Below are 23,437 nucleotides of genomic sequence, written 5' to 3' on the forward strand. Positions count from 1 at the left end.
TGATTTGGCTAAGTGGAGATGAATTGTTCGTTATGAAATAATGTATTTCAGATATAAAATGCTGCTCCACTTGTGGATTAACTACCAGTGACAAACAAGAGCTGTAAAATATACAAAATAAAGAGGATACAGGCTTAATTTGTAGTATGAAGGCCATAGATTTTTTTTTTTTTAATTTCTGCACTGGGTCTTAGTTGCGGCACATGGGACCTTCATTGCGGCATGTGGGATCTTCAGTTGCAGCATGTGGGATCTTTTAGTTGTGGCACGCAGGATCTTTAGTTGAGGCATGCTAGATCTTAGTTGCAGCATGTGGGATCTAGTTCCCTGATCAGGGATCGAACCCGGGCCCCCTGCATTGGGAGTGCAGAGTCTTAGCCACTGGACCACCAGGGAAGTCACAAGGCCATAGATTATATATTGGAGGGAAGGGGAAAGCGTGTGCCCAAAGCAAAAGAATAAACTATAGGACCCTGTAATATTTCTTCCAGCTCTATAATTCCATGAACTTCAGCCTAGAAATCGTAATGCTTATGAAAACAACCTAGAGCTGATGGATACAACAGCAGCAGGAATAAAGACAGAAATTATGTGTTTCTATGCTGACATAGAAGAATGTCTATGACATTAAAAAATGTCTTTTGCTTGGGAAGAATACAACACAATAGTTCATTACCTATGCTAAGTGAGAACAGCAAAGACAAAGAAAAGAAAAACCATAAACCATTCTCCTCTGGCTCTGAGGTATATTCTATGACACTTTTTTATCCGTCAAATATCTTTTCTTATGCCAGTATTTAAATCAGCATTCCATGAGAACACACTACCTGTTGATAACGGGAACAAGAAATACATAATGTGACAGAGAAAAACCAACAAGAATTTAGAAAACTGATGTGCATACAGCCACCGAGGGGATATAATGTGAAGTACTGGTAAAAGCATACACTTGGAACTAGAACACTTAGACTCTAGAAACAGCCCCATCTTAATAACTAAGTGGCCACTAAGTCACTTATCCAGAATGGTCTTGTTTCTCCATTTATAAAATGAAAGAAGTGAGGAGGGTAGGGTAGAATAAATGATCTCTAATTTTAAAAGTCCTTGGTAACTTAAGTAATTTAAAATCAAGAAATCTTATACTCTAGATGAAAATCCAAATTTCAGAATTGTAACATCATAGTACATAACTGAGCCACAAACAATAATAAAACAGTGTATCATAAAATGTTATAATTGGAAGTAACAACAAAAAATATCCAGCCACTGTATTCAGTACACTGAACTGAGGCCTAAATAGGTTAATGAAATGGCTCAAGGTCACATAACTAGCAGGGAGGGAAAGATGGGATTAGAATTTTCCTCCTTTTTTCCAATACCTACAGAATGACACTAAGTAAAATCTTTCTAGAAAGAGTTTAAAAGAAAAGATAAATGAGACCTTTAGATAAAAGCAAAGCAGAGATATATAATTCTCAGAGAACATCTGCAATTAAAGAGATTTTAAAAGATATACAGTCAAATCCTCATCTCTTTATGATAATCTTAATGATTGCTATTCAATCACCTAAATTATCCTCACTTTGTACACTGCCAATAAAAACTAAGAATTATGCAAGAGGCCTCAGAGAAATATATCTCAATGGTTAGAACTTCACAGGATGTCATGTATAAACCAATAACATTTACTAAAAACTTCACTGAAAATCAAGAAGGGATATGTCCATTTGGGGACAATATTATTTTGAGAAATACTTATAATGCCAAGCTGAGATAGAACAAGAAAAGTTGTATAGCTCAAATGGTCAAGCTCAAGATCTTCTGTCCATTAGATTTGATAGGTCTGTCTTCTCCATTGGAACTAAGAAATATGGTACCACCCTGAATCTACAACTAAGATGGCCAAAGAAGCCAGCTTGGGCTTATCTAATAGATTTCACTCCTGATGACTCAGGTACAAAGATGAATAAATAGTAATTCCTTTAAAAGATTCAGATGTTAGGGATCTGGAGACATTTTCCACTCTACAGAAGGATAGCATATAGCTGAAAAACACTCGACAAAATAAAAAGTTCTAAGTTAGATGGTATAAGTTGATATAATAAAGAATCAGGACTGGATGAAAAGAAATGTAATTTGGGAATTCCAATACTAAAAATGTAAGTGATGAAACATTCAGTTCATGGTATTTTATATAATTTGGATGATTCTTCAAACAGAATGATAATGTTCAATTTATGCAATAAGTTAGATAAAAATGCCATAATGATAAATAATGACAAAAATGATGTTTCTTCCATGAGAGCTTTAAGGCCTTAAAATGTGATCAAGTATAACTAAGTCCCTTGTGTCTCAATTCACAGAATGAAAGAAATGTTAAGTGTGAAAGTAAAAGGTAACTAGCACTTTTAAGGCAGTAATTGCCACATCTAATAAAACTGAAGTGAAATGAAATGATCCAGATCTGAAAAGACTAACTTGAATCATTAAAGCAAAGGAAAAACAGATAGGAAGGGAGACACATGAACAGGGTCACATTCCTTCTGAAAAACAGGTTAAAGAAGTTTAAAACCTGAAAGACCATCCATGAATGACAAAGACAAAGCATTTTAGCTTAGTTTGAGGATTTTGAAGTGGTTCATGTAAGTGCCTATGGCTTATAACAGCAAGATTCTATTGAAGAGTTCACTCCTAGTGAATAATCCCATATTTGGTGAAGACACCCAAAAAAGTAGGGAGGTGTCATTAAGTGATGTATCCCATTCCCTCACCAAAGGTACACACGACTAACATGGTTCTGTCACTTCTTCCATTTTCCCTGTGTGATATTTGACTGACTTACACTCTGCACATAATCATCTCAGCAACATTCCTACCACTTTCAACTTGTCAGGTATTGAACACCTGGTGCCTCTTCAAATTCATCTAAGCCCAGGGGACTCATGGCAACATGAGACAGGTACCATCAGACATAATTAACTTCATCACATGTAACTAAATACACAAAGATTCCAGTCCAAATAAGTGGCACTTACTTATGTCCATTTAAGGCTGCATGGTGTAAAGCAGTGTAACCCGAACTGTCTGTGCAGTTCACATTGGGGCCTCGCCAGATGCTGCAAATAAAGCACAAGCACAGAGTTAACAGTTAAGCAGAATTGTGCTTTGAAAAACAAAAGGAAGACTGACAGTCCCACAGTCAGCAGCATGTTGCATATGAAAATTTTACTCATGTAGAAAACAACTGCCACCTTTCGTGCATTCCCCTCAGAATAATATCTTCATTTATTTGATGCAGGGAAATTATTAGGGAATATAGCTACCTTCAGAAATTAGTAAATGCAGGCCCACTGCCATGCATTATATTTGGACCCAAAAATTCCCTATCACTTTCTGTCATTACTTAAATATTGGATGCAATTAACATTCAACTATTATATTCTTTACCAAGAATAAAGATTTATGACACCTGCCTACTCCCTTTTAACACACTCATTCTGAGATGGCAGTGGTTTATATAAATTATATTTTTGCATATGTAAAGAATATAAACACTTCTTTCTGTTCCATTGCTACTAAGAGAATATAATACATATTTCATTCTTGAAAATATAATTAAAGATTTGGACTATCACAAACCATAAAAAGATTCTAACAGTTTTGAAGTTATTTTACTATACAATATATTCTGAAGATAACATGTAACTACATGAAAGAATCCATTTTATCCTTGATCACTACAATTACAGAAACTATGTACAGCTTTTGAAAAAATTAGGCATTGAAAGACACTTTTCCAAAAGTAGACCAAAATAAAAAACAAAACAAAACAAAAACAAACTGTTATCAAAGCCATCAAAACTAACATCTAATGACAAACTAATTCATGTATTCACGAAATATTTATTGTACACCAATTGTATGTCACATATTAAGCTAGGCACTGAGAGTACAAAATCATAATTCACGGCCCTTCTTTACAAGAACAGAGTCTAACAGAGAAGAGAGACACATAAACTAACAATTACAGAGTGCTAAGATAATCAACGTACCAGAGAGCACACAAGCATCTCTGAGAAGAGAATGAATAGCTATTCCAAATGAGAGATCACAACTGACTTTAAGTAAGTTGAGACAATGAAAATGAGCAGAATGTACTTTTTCAACAGTTATTAAAAGGACATATCAATAAGATGCAGGGATCAATTGAAGGAAGGAGAAAGTAGTAGCACAGAATGACTCAAATTTAATGCCTAAATGACCAAAAGAAAAACGACAACATTAACAAAGATGTGAAAAGAGAAGCAAATTTCCTTGGGGAAGACAGTGCAGATGGAAAGCAAACAATGACTTCAGGTTTGGAGACACTGAATTTTAAGTATCTGACATACTTACATAAAAGTAAGGATCTCCAGAAGATTATAAAAATATCTAGTTAGAAGCATGGCCCTGAAGTTAGATTACCTGAGTTCAAAAACCTGGCTCCATTACTTGCTGGGGGTAGCCCTGCATGAAGTGTTTAACCTCTCTGAAATTCAATTCCTCATCTGAAAAATAGAGATGATAATAATAGTACTACCTTATAATGTTGTGAGAATCAAATGAATCAATACCTACAAAGCTCTTATGGCAGTAGTTGAACATAGTACTAGCATCTATTATATTTGTTAGAACATAGTTCAACAAATTGTTAGAACAAATTATTATTAAATAGAAGGTAAAACCAAGGGAGTGCCTGATATCAGACTCTTTAAGAGGGAGGCCATCAGACTCAAATACCTCAGTGGATAATTTGTATATGGGGGCAAGGTGAAACCTTTTCTCAAAGGTTGATATTAATTAAAATCTAACAACCCCTGGTTAAAAAAAAAAAAAAAAATCAAACCTGACTTGGGTAGACAGTCCCAAGTTCAAGGCAACTCAAAATCTGAAAACCTCCCAGCCCTCACTGAAACTGTCAGAGAACCTATATGAAAGTACATTGTGAGGAAAGAAAAGAAAGAAAGAAAGAAAAATATGGGACAGACAATAGAACCATGGATATTAACAATACTGGAGGGTCCAGCACAGAAAAAATGTTATGTAAAGGACATTGAGAGCTGTCCAAGAGTAAATAAAACCAAGAGAGAGCATTATACAATTTAAAACAGGAAACTGTTAAAAAAAAAAAAATCAAGTTACATAAGAGTTAAACAATTTATTTGGTAATAAAAAAGGTCTTGAGGAAATTAATGGCCAAATATAATTAGTCAGTTGTAAGGATTTAACATTATTTTGATCTTAACCTTATTTCAATTCAGTGTTTTTTTTCTTTAATGGTAGCTTACTTCCTGAGAATAAAAAAAGTAACAGTTAAACAAGTAAATTTATACAATGTGCATATGTTTTACAATTTCATTAAGATTGTTAGGCTTTTACCAATCTTTTTTTTAATCAATCCTTGAAGCATTTTCAATCTCCTATTACATTCTTAAAATTTTTATACTTTTGTTCCTCCTGCTAGCTCACCCACCTTGCTCTATTAATTTCCACCTCTGTGCCTTTAATCATGCCCTTCTACTAACCTACAATAGATTCTCTAACCAATCATACCTTACCATTCCTCCAAAGCCCTGATCAAGATTCACCTACTCCAATAACTCTTTCTCTAAGTACTGAATACAACAGCTATTGAATAAATGTGTGCTAAATTATATAAATTTAAAAATCAAATAAAGGATTACTTTTAATGAATAAATAAGCCACAGGTAAAACTCAGAAGTGTTAAAACAATGGAATGTACTTATTTAAAATAATCTATGAAATCATTAAAAAAAATCCAAAAGAGGCAAAAAAAAAAAAAGCAGAAAAGAGGAACAAAGAATAGGTAAGACAAATACAAAGCAAACTGTTAGATGACAGATTTAACCATATCAATAACCATAACCATATCAATAATCACATTAACTATCAATGGTCTGATCATCCCAATTAAAAAAGAAAAATCATCAGACTGGATTAAAGAAAGTAAGACCCAACTATATACTCACTAAAAGAAATTCACTTTAAATATAGAGATACAAATAGAAAAAAAGTAAAGGACAGAAAAATCATACTAACACTAATCAAAATAAGCTAAATAACTATATTAACATTGGACAAACCAGATTTCGAAGCTAAGAATATTACAAGGGATAAAGAAAATCATTTCAGAATGACAAAGATGTCGATTTATCAGAAGAATATGGGAATCCTAAATGTTTTTTGCCTCTAATAACAGAACTTCACAATACATGAAGCAAAAAACTGATACAACTGCAAAGAGAAATAGACCTACCCACTGACACTTGGAGATTTCAATATGTCTCTCTCAATAATTGATAGAACAAGTAAACAGAAAATCATTAAGGGTATACAAGAATTGAGTAACACTACCAACCAACTTGACCTAACTGACATTTATAGAACACTTACTCAATAATACCTGAATACATATTCTTTTCAAGTGAACACAAGACATTTACCAATATATCCCATATTGTGGATCATAAATCTCAATAAATCTACAAGATTCAGAGGGGAGACGTTCAAGATGCTGGAGGACTAAGACGTGGAGATCACCTTCCTCCTCACAAATGCATCAGAAATACATCTATGTGTGTAACAACTCCTACAGAACACCTACTGAACGCTGGCAGAAAACCTCAGACTTCCCAAAAGGCAAGAAACTCCCCACGTACTCGGGTAGGGCAAAAGAAAAAAGAAAAAACAGAGACAAAAGAATTAGGGACGGGACCTGCTCCTCTGGGAGGGAGCTGTGAAGGAGGAAAAGTTTCCACACACTAGGAAGCCCCTTCACTGGTGGAGACGGGGGTTGGGTGGCGTGGGGAAGCTTCAGAGCCATGGAGGAGAGCACAGCAACAGGGATGCAGAGGGGAAAACGGAGAGCTTCCCGCACAGAGGATTGGTACCGACCAGCACTCACCAGCCCGAGAGGCTTCTCTGCCCCCACCCCCCCACCCCCTGGGGCCGGGGGGGCTGGGAGCTGAGGCTCGAGCTTCAGAGGTCAGATCCCAGGGAGAGGACTGGGGTTGGCTGCGTGAACACAGCCTGAAGGGGGCTAGTGCACCACAGCTAGCCAGGAGGGAGTCTGCGGAAAATCTGGACCTGCCGAAGAGGGAAGAGAACACTGTTTCAGGGTGCGCAAGGAGAGGGGATTCAGAGCACCACCTAAATGAGCTCCAGACATGGGCACGAGCCGCGGCTATCAGCATGGACAACAGAGACAGGCATGAGAGGCTAAGGCTGCTGCTGCAGCCACCAAGAAGGCTGTGTGCAAGCACAGGTCACTATCCACACCTCCTCTCCCAAGAGTCTGTGCAGCCCACCACTGCCAGGATCCTGTGATCCAGGGACAATTTCCCCGGGAGAACACACGACATGCCTAAGGCTGTTGCAACGTCACGCCGGCCTCTGCCACTGCAGGTTCGCCCCACATTCCATACCCCTCCCACACCCCCCAAATGAGTGAGCCAGAGCCCCCGAATCAGCTGCTACTTTAACCCCGTCCTGCCTGGGCGAAGAACAGACGCCCTCAGGTGACCTACACACAGAGGCAGGGCCAAATCCTGAACCCCAGGAGCAGTACGAACGAAGAAGAGAAACAGAAGTTTCTCCCAGCACCCTCAGGAGCACCGGATTACATCTCCACAATCAACTTGATGTACCCTGAATCTGTGGATTACCTGAATAGAAAACTAATCATCCCAAAATTGACGCAGTAGACTTTGGGAGCAACTGTAGACTTGCGGTTTGCTTTCTGCATCCAATTTGTTTCTGGTTTTATGTTTATTTTACTTTAGTATTTAGACTTTATTATCATTGGTAGATTTGTTTATTGATTTGGTTGCTCTCTTCCTTTTTTTTAATATATAGATATATTTTTTTTTTCCTTTTTCTCTTTTTGTGAGGGTGTATGTGTATGGTTCTTTGTATGATTTTTTCTGTATGGCTTTGCTTTACCATTTGGCCTAGGGTTCTGTCTGTCCATTTTTTTTTCTTCCTTTTCTTTTTTTTATTACTTTTTAATTTTTTTTAATTTTTAATAATTTCTTATTTTTTATTTTAATAACTTTATTTTATTTTATTTTTCTTTCTTTTTTTCTCATTTTTCTTCTGAGTGGTGTGGCTGACAGGGTCTTTGTGCTCTGGCTGGGTGTGAAGGCTGGGCCTCTGATGTGGGAGAGCCGAGTTCAGGACACTGGTCCACCAGAGACCTCCTGGCTCCAAGTAATATCAAATGGCGAAAGCTCTCCCAGATATCTCCATCTCAAGGCTAAGACCCAGCTCCACTCAACGACCAGCAAGCCACAGTGCTGGAAACCCTATGCCAAACAACTAGCAAGACAGAAACACAACCACACCCATTAGCAGAGAGGCTGCCTAAAATCATAATAAGGTCACAGACACACAAAAACACACAACCAGATGCAGTACTGCCCACCAGAAAGACAAGATCCAGCCTCGTCCACCAGAACACAGGCACCAGTAGTCCCCTCCACCAGGAAGCCTACATAACCCACTGCAAAAACCTTAGCCACTGGGGGCAGACACCAAAAACTACAGGAACTAGGGACCTGCAGCCTGCAAAAAGGAGACCCCAAACACAGTAAGTGAAGCAAAATAAGAAACACACAGCAGACGAAAGAGCAAGGTAAAAACCCACCAGAACAAACAAATGAAGAGGAAATAGGCAGTCTACCTGGAAAAGAATTCAGAATAATGATAGTAAAGATGATCCAAATTCTTGGAAAAAGAATGGAGAAAATACAAGAACGTTTAACAAGGACCTAGAAGAAATAAAGAGCAAACAAACAACAATGAACAACACAATAAATGAAATTAAAAATTATGTAGAAGGGATCAATAGCACAATAACTGAGGCAGAAGAACGGATAAGTGACCTCGAAGAAAAAATAGTGGAAATAACTACTGCAGAGCAGAATAAAGAAAAAAGAAGGAAAAGAATGGAGGACACTCTAAGAGACCTCTGGCACAACATTAAGCACACCAACATTCCAATTATAGGGGTCCCAGAAGAAGAAGAGGAAAAGAAGGGGACTGAGAAAATATTTGAAGATTTTTTAGTTGAACACGTCCCTAATATGGAAAAGGAAAGAGTCAAACAAGTCCACGTAGCACAGAGAGTCCCATACAGGATAAAACAAAGGAGAAACATGCCAAGACACATATTAATCAGATTATCAAAAATTAAATACAGGGCTTCCCTGGTGGTGCAGTGGTTGAGAGTCTGCCTGCCAATGCAGGGGACACGAGTTCGAGCCCTGGTCTGGGAAGATCCCACACGCCCCGGAGCAACTAGGTCCGTGAGCCACAATTACTGAGCCTGCGCGTCTGGAGCCTGTGCTCCGCAACAAGAGAGGCCGCGATAATGAGAGGCCCGCGCACTGCGATGAAGAGTGGCCCCCGCTTGCCTCAACTAGAGAAAGCCCTCGCACAGAAACGAAGACCCAACACAGCCATAAATAAATAAATTAAGAAAAAAAAAAAAAGATCACTGACTTTAAAAAAAAAAAAAATTAAATACAAAGAAAATATATTAAAAGCAGTAAGGGAAAAACAACAATTAACATACAAGGGAATCCCCATAAGGTTAACAGCTGATCTTTCAGCAGAAACTCTGCAAGCCAGAAGGGAGTGGCAGTACATACTTAAAGTGATGAAAGGGAAAAACCTACAACCAAGATTACTCTACACAGCAAGGATCGCATTCAAATTCAACAGAGAAATTAAAACCTTTACAGACAAGCAAAAGTTAACAGAATTCAGCACCACCAAACCAGCTTTACAACTAATGCTAAAGGAACTCCTCTAGGCAGGAAAAAAGAGAGAAAGAAAAGACCTATAATAACAAACGCAAAACAATTAAGAAAATGGTAATAGGAACATACATATAGATAATTACCCTAAATGTAAATGGATTAAATGCTCCAACCAAAAGACATAGACTGGCTGAATGGATACAAAAACAAGACCCATATATATGCTGTCTATGAGAGACTCACTTCAGACCTAGGGACACATACAGACTGAAAGTGAGGGGATGGAATAAGATATTCCATGCAAATGGAAATCAAAAGAAAGCTGGAGTGGCAATTCTCATATCAGACAAAACGGACTTTAAAATAAAGACCATTACAAGAGACAAAGAAGGACACTACATAATGATCAAGGGATCAATCCAAGAAGGAGATATAACAATTGTAAATATTTATGCACCCAACATAGAAGCACCTCAATACATAAGGCAAATGCTAACAGCCATAAAAGGGGAAATCAACAGTAACACAATCACACTAGGGGACTTTTAAAACCCCACTGTCACCAATGGACAGATCATCCAAAATGAAAATAAATGAGGAAACACAAGATTTAAAAGACACATTAAATAAGATGGACTTAATTGATATTTATAGGACATTCCATCCAAAAACAACAGAATACATTTTCTTCTCAAGTGCTCATGGAACATTCTCCAGGATAGATCATATCTTGGGTCACAAATCAAGCCTTGGTAAAGTTAAGAAAATTGAAATCGTATCAAGTATCTTTTCTGACCACAATGCTATGAGACTAGATATCAATTACATGAAAAAGTCTGTAAAAAACACAAACACATGGAGGCTAAACAATACAGTACTTAATAACCAAGAAATCACTGAAGAAATCAAAGGGGAAATCAAAAAATACCTAGAAACAAATGACAATGAAAACACGATGACCCAAGACCTATGGGATGCAGCAAAAGCAGTTCTAAGAGGGAAGTTTATAGCAATACAATCCTCAAGAAACAAGAAACGTCTCAAATAAACAACCTAACCTTACACCTAAAGCAACTAGACAAGGAAGAACAAAAAAACCCCCAAAGTTAGCAAAAGGAAAGAAATGATAAAGACCACATTAGAAATAAATGAAAAATAAATGAAGAAAACAATAGCAAAGATCAAAAGAACTAAAAGCTGGTTCTCTGTGAAGATAAACAAAATTGACAAACCATTAGCCAGATTCATCAAGAAAAAAAAGAAGACTCAAATCAGTAGAATTAGAAATGAAAAAGGAGTAGTAACCACTGACACTGCAGAAATACAAACGATCATGAGAGATTACTACAAGCAACTCTATGCCAATAAAATGGACAACCTGGAAGAAATGGACAGATTCTTAGAAATGCACAACCTGCCGAGACTGAACAAGGAAGAAATAGAAAATATGAACAGACCAATCATAAGCACTGAAATTGAAACTGTGATTAAAAATCTTCCAACAAACAAAAGCCCAGGACCAGATGGCTTCACAGGTGAATTCTATCAAACATTTAAAGAAGACCTAACACCTATCCTTCTCAAACTCTTCCAAAATATAGAAGAGGGAGGAACACTCCCAAACTCATTCTACGAGGCCACCATCATCCTGATACCAAAACCAGACAAAGATGGCACAAAAAAGAAAACTACAGACCAATATCACTGATGAACATTGATGCAAAAATCCTCAACAAAATACTAACAAACAGAATCCAACAGCACATTCAAAGGATCATACACCATGATCAAGTAGGGTCTATCCCAGGAATGCAAGGATTCTTCAATATATACAAATCAACCAATGTGATAAACCATATTAACAAATTGAAGGATAAAAATCATATGATCATCTCAATAGATGCAGAAAAAGCTTTCGACAAAATTCAACACCCACTTATGATAAAAACGCTCCAGAAAGCAGGCACATAGGGAACTTACCTCAACATAATAAAGGCCATACATGAGAAACACACAGCCAACATCATTCTCAATGGTGAAAAACTGAAACCATTTGCACTAAGATCAGGAACAAGACAAGGCTGTCCACTCTCACCACTATTATTCAACATAGTTTTGGAAGTTTTAGCCACAGCAATCAGAGAAGAAAAAGAAATAAAAGGAATCCAAATCGGAAAAGAAGAAGTAAAACTGTCACTGTTTGCAGATGACATGATACTATACATAGAGAATCCTAAAGAGGTTACCTGAAAACTACTAGAGCTAATCAATGAATTTGGTAAAGTAGTAGGATACAAAATTAATGCACAGAAATCTCTGGCATTCCTATCCACTAATGATGAAAAATCTGAAAGAGAAATTAAGGAAACACTCCCATTTACCACTGCAACAAAAAGAATAAAATACCTAGGAATAAACCTACCTAAGGAGAGAAAAGACCTGTATGCAGAAAACTATAAGACACTGATGAAAGAAATTAAAGATGATACCAACAGATGGAGAGATATACCATGTTCTTGGATTGGAAGAATCAACATTGTGAAAATGACTATACTACCCAAAGCAATCTACAGATTCAATGCAAGCCCTATCAAACTACCAATGGCATTTTTCACAGAACTAAAACAAAAAATTGCACAATATGTATGGAAACACAAAAGACCCCGAATAGCAAAAGCAATCTTGAGAAAGAAAAATGAAGCTGGAGGAATCAGGCTCCTGGACTTCAGACTATACTACAAAGCTACAGTAATCAAGACAGTATGGTATTGGCACATAAACAGAAATATAGATCAATGGAACAGGATAGAAAATCCAGAGATAAACCCATGCACATATGGTCACCTTATTTTTGATAAAGGAGGCAAGAATATACAATGGAGAAAAGACAGCCTCTTCAATAAGTGGTGCTGGGAAAACTGGAAAGTTACATGTAAAAGAATGAAATTAGAACACTCCCTAACACCATACACAAAAATAAACTCAAAATGGATTAAGACCTAAATGTAAGGCCAGACACTATCAAACTCTTAGAGGAAAACATAGGCAGAACACTCTATGACATAAATCACAGCAAGATCTTTTTTGACCCACCTCCTAAAGAAATGGAAATAAAAACAAAAATAAACAAATGGGACCTAATGAAACTTAAAAACTTTTGCAAAGCAAAGGAAACCATACACAGGACAAAAAGAAAACCCTCAGAATGGGAGAAAATATTTGCCAACGAAGCAACTGACAAAGGATTAATCTCCAAAATATACAAGCAGCACATGCAGCTCATGCAGCTCAATATAAAACAAACAAACAACCCAATCCAAAAATGGGTAGTAAACCTAGATAGACATTTCTCCAAAGAAGATATACAGATTGCCAACAAACACATGAAAGATTGCTCAACATCAATAATCATTAGAGAAATGGAAATCAAAACTACAATGAGGTATCACCTCACACCGGTTAGAATGGCCATCATCAAAAAATCTACAAACAGTAAATGTTGGAGAGGGTGTGGAGAAAAGGGAACCCTCTTGCACTGTTGGTGGGAATGTAAATTGATACAGCCACTATGGAGAACAGTATGGAGGTTCCTTAAAAAACTAAAAATAGAACTACCATAGGACCCAGCAATCTCACTACTGGGCATATACCCTGAGAAAACCATATTTCAAAAAGAGTTATGTACAACAATGTTCATTGCAGCTCTATTTACAATAGCCAGGACATGGAAGCAACCTAAGTGTCCATTGACAGATGAATGGCTAAAGAGGATGTGGCATATATATACAATGGAATATTACTCAGCCATAAAAATAAATGAAATTGAGTTATTTGTAGTGAGGTGGATGGACCTAGAATCTGTCATACAGAGTGAAGTAAGTCAGAAACAGAAAAACAAATACCATATGCTAGCACATATATATGGAATCTAAAAGAAAAAAAAAAGGTTCTGAAGAACCTAGGGGCAGGACAGGAATAAAGACACAGACATAGAGAATGGACTTGAGTACACGGGGAGGGGGAAGCGTATGCTGGGTGAAATGAGAGAGTGGCATGGACTTATATATACTACCAAATGTAAAACAGATAGCTAGTGGGAAGCAGCCGCATAGCACAGGGAGATCAGCTCGGTGCTTTGTGACCACCTAGAGGGGTGGGATAGGGAGGGTGGGAGGGAGACGCAAGAGGGAGGAGATATTGTGATATATGTATATGTATAGCTGATTCACTTTGTTATAAAGCAGAAACTAACACACCATTGTAAAACAATTATACTCCAATAAAGATGTTAAAAAAATTTTTAAATAAAAGATTCAAATCACAAAACTATGTTCTCTGACTCCAATTAAATTAAATTAAAAATCATTCACCAAAAGGTATCTTTAATATCCACAAATATTAGAAACTGAATAACACATAAGTCAAAGAAGATATCAAAAAGATTTTGGAATGTATTTACAACTGAAAGAGAAAGAAAACACAAAATATCAAAACTTTGGGGATGCAACTAAAGTAGTACCTAAAGAAAAATTTATAATATTAAAATGACACTGATAGATCAGAGAAAGGTTCCACATTGATGACCTCAGCTTCCATTTTAAGAAACAGGAAAAGAAGAGCATATTAGCCCCAAAGTAAGCAGAAGAAAGGAAACCAGTGAAAAAGAAAACAGGATAACAATAGAGACAATCAATGAAATCAAAAAGTGATTTTTAAAATACTCTATAAAATTTAAAAAACTATTGGCAAACTGATAAGGATAAAAATAGAAGATACAAATTACCAAATCAGGAGCAGAGAGGTAATATCACTCCATATTCTAAAAATATGAACAGTAGGAGAATATTTTTAATAATTTTATAGTAATAAATTTAAAAACTTAGATGAAATGGGCAAGTTTCTTGAAAAACACAAACTACCAAAACTCATTTTTAAAAATAGGATAACCTGAATAGCCCTACATCTATTAAGGAAACTGAACTTGAACTTGTGGTTACAAAACATTCCCCAGAAAACAAAACAAAAAACCATCCAGATCCAGGTGGCTTCAATGGGGAATTATGCCAGATATTTAAGGAAGAAATAATATCAATTCTACAAAAATCATTCCAAAATATTGAAGAGGCACAAATACTGCCTAATATTCTATGACACCAAAGACATATGACAAGAAAGAACTACAGATCAATATATCACTCATGAATACAGAAGCAAAAATTCTCGGCAAAATTCTAGCAAGTTGAATCCAACAATATATGAAAAGAACACTAAACCATGATAAAATGGAGTTTATTTCAGGAATGCAAATTTGTTTTAACATTCATAAATTATGATATTAACAAACTAAAACAGAAAAATCATTATTATCTCAACAGATATAGAAATAGTACTTGCCAAACTCCAACATCATTTCCTAATAAAAACTGTTAGTAAACTGGGAATAGAAGGAAACTTCATCAACCTATAAAAGATATCTACAAAAAACTTATAGCTAACATAATCTTAATGATGAAAGACTGAACGCATTCCCCTTAAGATCAAGAACAGGGCAAGTTATGTCTGTTTCCCACTTCTACTCAACATGTTTCTGGAGGCTCTCTGCTTCTCTTCATTCACCAGACAGCTGATTTTCCTGTGCAGTGCCAGCTGCATCCCTAAGACATAACAGTGAAGATTGGAGTAAATGGATTTGTCTGTATCAGATATCTGGTCACCAGGGCTGCTTTTAACTCTGGCAAAGTGAAAAACTTTGCCGTCAATGACCCTTCATAGACCTCAACTTCATGGTCTACATGTTCCAATGTGATTCTACCCACGGCAAGTTTGATGGCACAGTCAAGGTTGAAAATGGGAAGCTTGTCATCAATGAAAAGTCCATCTCCATCTTCCAGTAATGAGATCCTGCCAATGTCAAATGGGGTGATGCTGCTGCTGGATACATGGTGGAGTCCACTCATGTCTTCACTACCTTGGAGTAAGCTAGGGTTCACTTGAAGGGTGGAGCCAAAAGGGTCATCATCTCTGCCCCTTTTGCTGAAACCCCCATGTTTGTGATGGGCATAAACCATGAGAAGTATGTCAACTCCCTCAAGATTGTCAGCAATGCCTCCTGCACCATCAACTGCTTGGTACCCCTGGCCAAGGTAACCATGACAACTTTGGCATCGTAGAGGGACTCATGACCACAGTCAATGCCATCACTGCCACCCAGAAGACTGAAAATTTATGGCCCCTCTGGGAAACTATACAGTGACAGCCACAGGGTTTCCCAAAACATCATTTTGGCATCTACTAGCACTGCCAAGACTGTTGGCAAGGTCATCCCTGAGGTGAACGGGAAGCATACTGGCATGGCCTTCTGTGTCCCCACCAACAGTATAATGGTCATAGATCTGACTTGCCATCTGGAGAAAGTTGCAAATATAATGATACCAAAAAGGTGGTGAAGCAGGCATCAGAGGGCCCACTAAAGAGCATCCTGGGCTACACTGAAAATCTTGCTGTCTCCTGCAACTTTACCAGTGACACCCACTCTTCCACCCTTGATACAGTGGTTTGCATTGCCCTCAATAACCACTTTGCCAAGCTCATTTCCTGGTAGGACCATGAATTTGGCTACAGTAATAGGGCAGTGGACTGATGATCCACATGGCCTCCAAGGAGTAAAAGCCCTCTGGGCCACCAGTCACAGTGAGAACATGAGAGGAACAGAGATATGCTCAGCTGCTGGGGAGTCCTTGCCCCAACTCAATCCCCCAACACACTGAGAATCTCCCATTCTCAATACAGTTTCAATCCCAGACCACTTAAAGAATGGGAGGGGCTCAGAGAGCCCTACCTTGTCATGTACCACCAATAACTATAATATACGCAGTCAAAAAAAATTTTTTGTAGCGGAGGTTTTAGCCAATGTAGTAGCTAGAAATGTAGTGACAAGAAAAAGAAATAAAAGACACCCAGATTGTAAGGAAAGAAGAAAATCTATCTTTACTTGAAGACAACATAGTCACGTACGTAAAAAATCCTATGAAATTTACAAAAACAGCTCCTAAAATTAAAATTGTTTAATTAGAGGAAGCTGTGTAAAAAATATAGGGAACTCTCTGACCTTTCTTCATAATACTTCTATAAATCTAAAATTATTTCAAAATAAAATGTTTTAAAAAAAGGAAAACCTTACACCAAAAAAAAAAAAACCCACAACCAAAAAAGTGTGTTTAGCAAGTTTGCAAGAAACATCTCAATAGGTAAAAGTCAACTATATTTCTATATGCTAGCAAACAACAATCAGAAATCAAAAATTTTTAAATATCATTTACAATATCAAGAAAAATATTAAATACTTAAGAATAAATTTGACAAAATATGTGCAAAGTTGTACACTAAAAACTACAAAATACTGCTGTGAGAAGTTAAAGAGGACCTAAACAAATGGTGAGATAATACCAAGTTCATGAATCAGAAGACTGAATATTTTTATGATGTTAATTTTCCACAGATTTATCTTTAGATTCAATACAATGCAATCAGACTCCCAGCAAGCTTTTTTTGTAGAAATTCACTAATTCTAAAATTCATATGGAAATACAAAGGACCTAGGATAGCCAAAGCAACTCTGAAAAAGAAGAACAAAGTTGGATACTTACACTACCTGATTTCAAGACTATGATAAAACTATAGTAAACAAGACATTGTATGGTATTAAAGATAGATCATTTGAAGAGAATAGAGGAATAGAAAGTCCACCTACACATATATGCAAGTGATTTTGACACAGGTGCAACAGCAATTCATTAAAGAATGAACAGTCTTATCAAAAAATTGTGTTGGAACAAATGGATATCCTTAGGCCATACCATATCCAAAACAAAACTGTATATCCTCACCACACCATATACAAAAAGTCACTTAAAAATAAATCATAGCTCTAAAAGCAAAACCTAAAACCATAAAACTTCTACAAGAAAATGTACAGGGAAATTTTTGTGATCTTGGATTAAGCAAAAAATTTTCTAGGTTATAATACCAAAGCACAACCCACACAAGAAAATTTGACAAATTGGACTTTAACAAAATTATGAGCTTCTGGTCTTCAAAGACACTGTTAAGAGAATGAAAAGGAAATGGGGACTGGGAGAAAAATTTTGCAAATCACATTTTCTTTTCTATTCTTTGATCCATAATAGATAAAATCAATGACCTAAAAAAAAAATGGGCAAAGGATTTGAACAGATACTTCAACAAAGAAGATATACACATGGCAAGTAAGAATATGAAAAGGTGCTCAACATCATTTGTCTTGAGAGAAATGCAAATTAAGATCATGAGATACTACTCATATCTATTACAATGGTGCTGATTAAGAATACTTCACATACCAATGTTGACAGGGATGTAAATCAACTACAACTCTCAAACACTGAACAATACAATCCAGCCATTCCACTCTAGATATGTAGTCAAGAGAAATGACAGCATGTTTCTATACAAAGACTTATACATAAATATACATAGCAGCTTTATTTATACTAGCCCCAAACTGAAATAACCCAAATGTCTATTAACAGGTAAATCGATTTAAAAACTTGTGATATGTTCATACAATGGAATGCTACTCAGCAATAAAAAGGAATGAAATATTCAAATATCCAACAACATTCGTTGAAAATCTAAATCAGTCAGGTTCTCAGATTGCTTCTTCTTTTTGAAACAGCATAATGGGAGATTTATTCCCTGAAATGAATAAAACACATAGTCTCTGGTTTAGAGGCAACAGGCCCAGATGAGGGCAGGGGAGCTAAATCGTATGAGGTAAGGAACTGAACTTTTTTTTCCTCTCAATAATTAAAACACTTTTTCAGGATTTTTTTTATTGAATCATTTTTCCTCTTCCTGCTTCTTTCAAGTGTCAACTTTATCTTAAACTAAATTTTTATCCAGGTATACCCCATTTTATTGCACTTCAATTTACTGTGTTTTGCAGATACTGATTTTTTTTTTTTACATCTTTATTGGAGTATAATTGCTTTACAATGTTGCATTAGTTTCTGCTGTACAACAAAGTGAATCAGCAATATGTATACATATATCCCCATATCCCCTCCCTCTTGAGCCTCTCTCTCACCCTCCCTATCCCACCCTTCTAGGTGGTCACAAAGCATCGAGCTGATCTCCCTGTGTTATGCAGTAGCTTCCCACTAGCTATTTTACATTTGGTAGTGTATATATGTCAATGCTACTCTCTCGGTTTGTCCCAGTTTCCCCTTCCCCCACTGTGTCCTAGTGGCAGGGCAGGCATAAAGACGCAGACGTAGAGAACGGACTTGCTTTTCTTTTTAACTGAAGATTTGTTGCAACTCTGAGTTGAACAAGTCTATCTTCACTGTTTTCCAACAGCATTTGCTCAATTCATGTCTCTGCAATTCATTTTAGTAATTCTCACAATATTTCAAATTCTTATTTATTACTATATTTGTTATGGTGATCTATGAATTGTTTGGGGGCATCAAGAAATATGTCCACATAAGACAGTGAACTTGATGAATGTTGTACATGTTCTGACGGCTCCACTGACCGCCATTCTCCACCTCTCTCCCTTTCCTGGGGCCTCCCTCTTCCCCAAGACACTGTATTGAAATGAGGACAATTAATAACCCTACAGTGGCCTCTAAGAGTTCAAGTGAAAGAAAGAATCACACATCTCTCACTTTAAATCAAAAGCTAGAAACGATTAAGCTTAGGAAGAAGACATGTCAAAAGCCAAGATAGGTTAAAATCTAGGCCTGTTGCACTAAACAGTTAGCCACATTGTGAATGCAAGGGAAAAGTTTTTGAAGGAAATTAGAAGTGCAACTCCAATGAACACATAAATGATAAAAAAGTGAAACAGGCTTATCGCTGATAAGAAGAAAGTTTTAGTGGTCTGGATAGAAGATCAAATGAGCCACAACATTCTCTTAAGCAAAAACCTAATGCAGAGCAAGACCCTAACTCTCTTCAATTCTATGAAGGCTGAGAGGGAGGTGAAAAAGCTGCAGAAGAAAAGTTTGAAGCCAGCAGAGGTTGGTTCATGAGGTTTAAGGAAAGACTCTATCTCCATCACATAAAAGTGCAAGATGAGAGAATTCCCTGGCAGTCCAGCGGTTAGGACTCTGCACTCCCACTACAGGGGACCCAGGTTTGTTCCCTGGTCGGGGAACTAAGATTCCAGTTAGATAGATAGATAGATAGATAGATAGATAGATAGATAGATAGATAGATAGATAGATAGATAGATAGATGATAGATAGATAGATAGATAGATAGATAGATAGATAGATAGATAGATAGATAGATTAGATAGATAGATAGATAGATAGATAGATAGATAGATAGATAGATAGATACATAAATTTTAAAAACCAACACACACACACAAGTGCAAGATGAAGCCGCAAGTGCTAATGTAGAAGCTATAGCAAGCTATCCAGAAGATCTAACTAAAATAACTAATGAAAGTAGCTGCGCTAAACAACAGATTTTCAGTGTAGACAAAACAGTCTTACTTTAGAAGACTATGCCATCTAGGACTTTCATAGATAGAGAGGAGAAGTCTACATCTGGCTTCAAAGCTTCAAAGGACAGGCTGACTCCCTTGTTAGGAACTAATGCACCTGGTGACTTTAAGCCAACTGTAAATCAACTATACTTCAATATTTTAAAATTAATTAATTAATTAAAAATAAATTGAAGCCAATGCTCATTTACCATTCTGAAAATCCTAGGGCCCTTAAGACTTATGCTAAATCTACTCTGTCTATGTTCTATAAATGGAACAAGAAAGCCTGGATGATAGCACATCTCTTTACAACATGGTCTATTGAATATTTTAAGCCCACTGTTGAGACTGACTGCCCAGAAAAAAAGATTCCTTTCCAAATATTACTGCTCAATGAACAATACACCTGGTCACCCAAGAACTCTGATGGAGATGTACAATAAGATTAATGTTGTTTTCACACCTGCTAACACAACATCCATTCTACAGCCCACATATCAAGAAGTAACTTCAGCTTTCAAGTCTTATTATTTAAGATACATTTCATAAGGCTAAATCTGCCATAGATAATGATTCCTCTGATGGATCTGGGCAAAGTCAATTGAAAACCTTCTGACTTAGATGCAATAGGGAGGAGATATGGGGATATATGTATATGTATAGCTGATTCACTTTGTTATAAAGAGGAAACTAACACACCATTGTAAAGCAATTATACCCCAATAAAGATGTTAAAGAAAAAAAAAAGAAAACCTTCTGGAAAGGATTCACCTTTCTGAATGACATTAAGAACATTTGTGATTCATGGGAAGAGGTCAAAATACTAACAGGAATTTGGAAGAAGTCGATTCCAACCCTCATGGATGACTTTGAGGAGCTCAAGACTTCATGGAGGAAATAACTGCAGATGTGGTGGAAGTAGCAAGAGAACTAGAATTAGAAGTAGAAACCAAAGATGTGACCAAACTGCTGCCATCTCGTGATATACCTTGAACAGATGAAGAGTTGCTTCTTATGAATGAGCAACAAAAGTGGTTTCTTGAGACAGAATTTATTCCTGGTGAAGGCACTGTGAAGAATGTTGAAATGATAACAAAGAATTTAGAATATCACATAAACTTAGTTGATAAAACAGCAACAGGGTTTGAGAGGACTGACTCCAATTTTGAAAGAGGTTACAAGATGGGTAAAATGCTATGAGACAACACTCCCTGCTACAAAGAAATCGTTCATGGAAGGAAGAGTTCATCAATGGGGCAAACTTCATTGTCGTCTTATTTTAAGACATTGCCACAGCTGCCCTAAACTTCAGCAACCACCACCCAGATCAGTCAGCAGCTATCAATACAGAAGTAAGACCCTCCACCAGCAAAAAGATTACAACTTGCTAAAGGCTCAGATGATGGTTATGATTTTTTAGTAATAAAGAATTTTTCAATTAAGGTATGTACATTGCTTTTTTAACATAATGGTATTGTACACTTAACAGACTACAGTATAAACATAACTTCTATATGCACTGGGAAACAAAAACAGTTCATGTGACTTGCTTTATTGCGATATATGCTTTACTGCAGTGGTCTGGAAACGAACTGACAATATCTTGAAGGTATGCCTGTATGTACTGTTGGTCTGTTTCTAGGGGTTCTCTCGTATTCACCAATTTCTCTATTCTGGCACTAGAATCACTTTTTTTTTTTTAGTATTGTTTATAATTGGTGGTACATAGATCCCATAATGACTTAATTTCACAATCTTTTTCCTGCAAATTCCTCTAGATGCCTATGAAATAAAAGTATTAATATGAAGACTACAGGCACAAAAATATTTACTGTAAAATTTTAATAGTAAAAAAGAGAAAGCTCATGAATGCCCACCAAAAAGGGAAAAATTAATTAGGATTTATCTACACCATGGAATATTATGCAACTATTAAAACAAGTAAGTTTGATCTATATGTACTGACCTTGAAAACATATTAAATGAAAAAAGCAAGCTGCATAATATTGTGTAAGTGTGTCAATATCCTAAATGCTTTACATACATTGACTCATTTATATTCACACAACTATAAGACAGAGACTGTTATTATTCCCATTATACTGATGTTAAACATTTGCATTAACATAGAAAAATGCATGCAAAAATAATTAGTCGCCTCTGAATTGTTTGAATAGTCAAAATTATCAAGTATTTTTCAAGGAAAAATTTTTTAAAAACAATAAAATATGGAGGAGAAAAGATAGGTTTGCTCCAGATTGTGAACAGCCTTATAACATGCCAAGAAGCTTAGCCTTTATTCTATAAGCACCGTGGACCTAGAGGGTTATCAGAAAGATACTAAGCATGCTTCTGGATCGGCTCAGTGTTTTATTATTTTTTTTATAATTTTTATTTTTAAATTATTTTTAAAAATATTTATTTGGCTGCATGGAGTCTTAGTTGCAGCATGTGGGATCTTTCACTGTGGCACACAGGCTCCAGAGTGCGTGGGCTTAGTTGCCCATGGCATGTGGGATCTTAGATCCCTGACCAGGGATCGAACATGCGTCCCCTGCATTGGAAGGAGGATTCTTAACCACTGGACCACGAGGGAAGTCCCTGGGGTCAGTATTTTATAATGAGAGCCCTTTCTAAAGATAGTTGGAAGGTGAAGAGAGTGAACAAATTGGTTGCAGGGAGTCAGGTTAGTAGTCTGCTTTAACAACCTAGGGAAGAAACAAAGAAATCTGAACTAGTGGATATACAGAGGTAGAGAAGAGGGAGGAAACTCAGGTAGACATGTCTAAAATAAAAACCTATGGGAGAGCTTCCCTGGTGGCGCAGTGTTGAGAATCTGCTTGTCAATGCAGGGGACACGGGTTCGAGCCCTGGTTTGGGAAGATCCCACATGCCGCGGAGCAACTGGGCCCGTGAGCCACGATTACTGAGCCTGCGCGTCTGGAGCCTGTGCTCCGTAACAAGAGAGGCCGCGATAGTGAGAGGCCCTCGCACCGCGATGAAGAGTGGCCCCCGCTTGCCACAACTAGAGAAAGCCCTCGCACAGAAACGAAGACCCAACACAGCCAAAAACAAAAAC

General features: G+C 36.9%; 1 protein-coding gene and 1 pseudogene across 1 annotated transcript in view; one reads left to right on the plus strand and one right to left on the minus strand.

Annotated features, from left to right (window-relative positions):
* LOC118902195 (ankyrin repeat and sterile alpha motif domain-containing protein 1B-like) overlaps window positions 1-23,437 on the minus strand; it is a 191,366-nt gene that overhangs the window by 10,279 nt on the left and 157,650 nt on the right. Inside the window, exon 2 of the mRNA XM_036866282.1 lies at window positions 3,036-3,116. Within this exon, the coding sequence (XP_036722177.1) occupies window positions 3,036-3,116 (81 nt within the window). The remainder of the gene's footprint in view (window positions 1-3,035; window positions 3,117-23,437) is intronic.
* On the plus strand, window positions 13,213-16,487 carry LOC118902197 (annotated as a pseudogene).

Source organism: Balaenoptera musculus, chromosome 10, assembly GCF_009873245.2.
Source record: "Balaenoptera musculus isolate JJ_BM4_2016_0621 chromosome 10, mBalMus1.pri.v3, whole genome shotgun sequence".
Taxonomy (NCBI): Eukaryota; Metazoa; Chordata; class Mammalia; order Artiodactyla; family Balaenopteridae; genus Balaenoptera; species Balaenoptera musculus.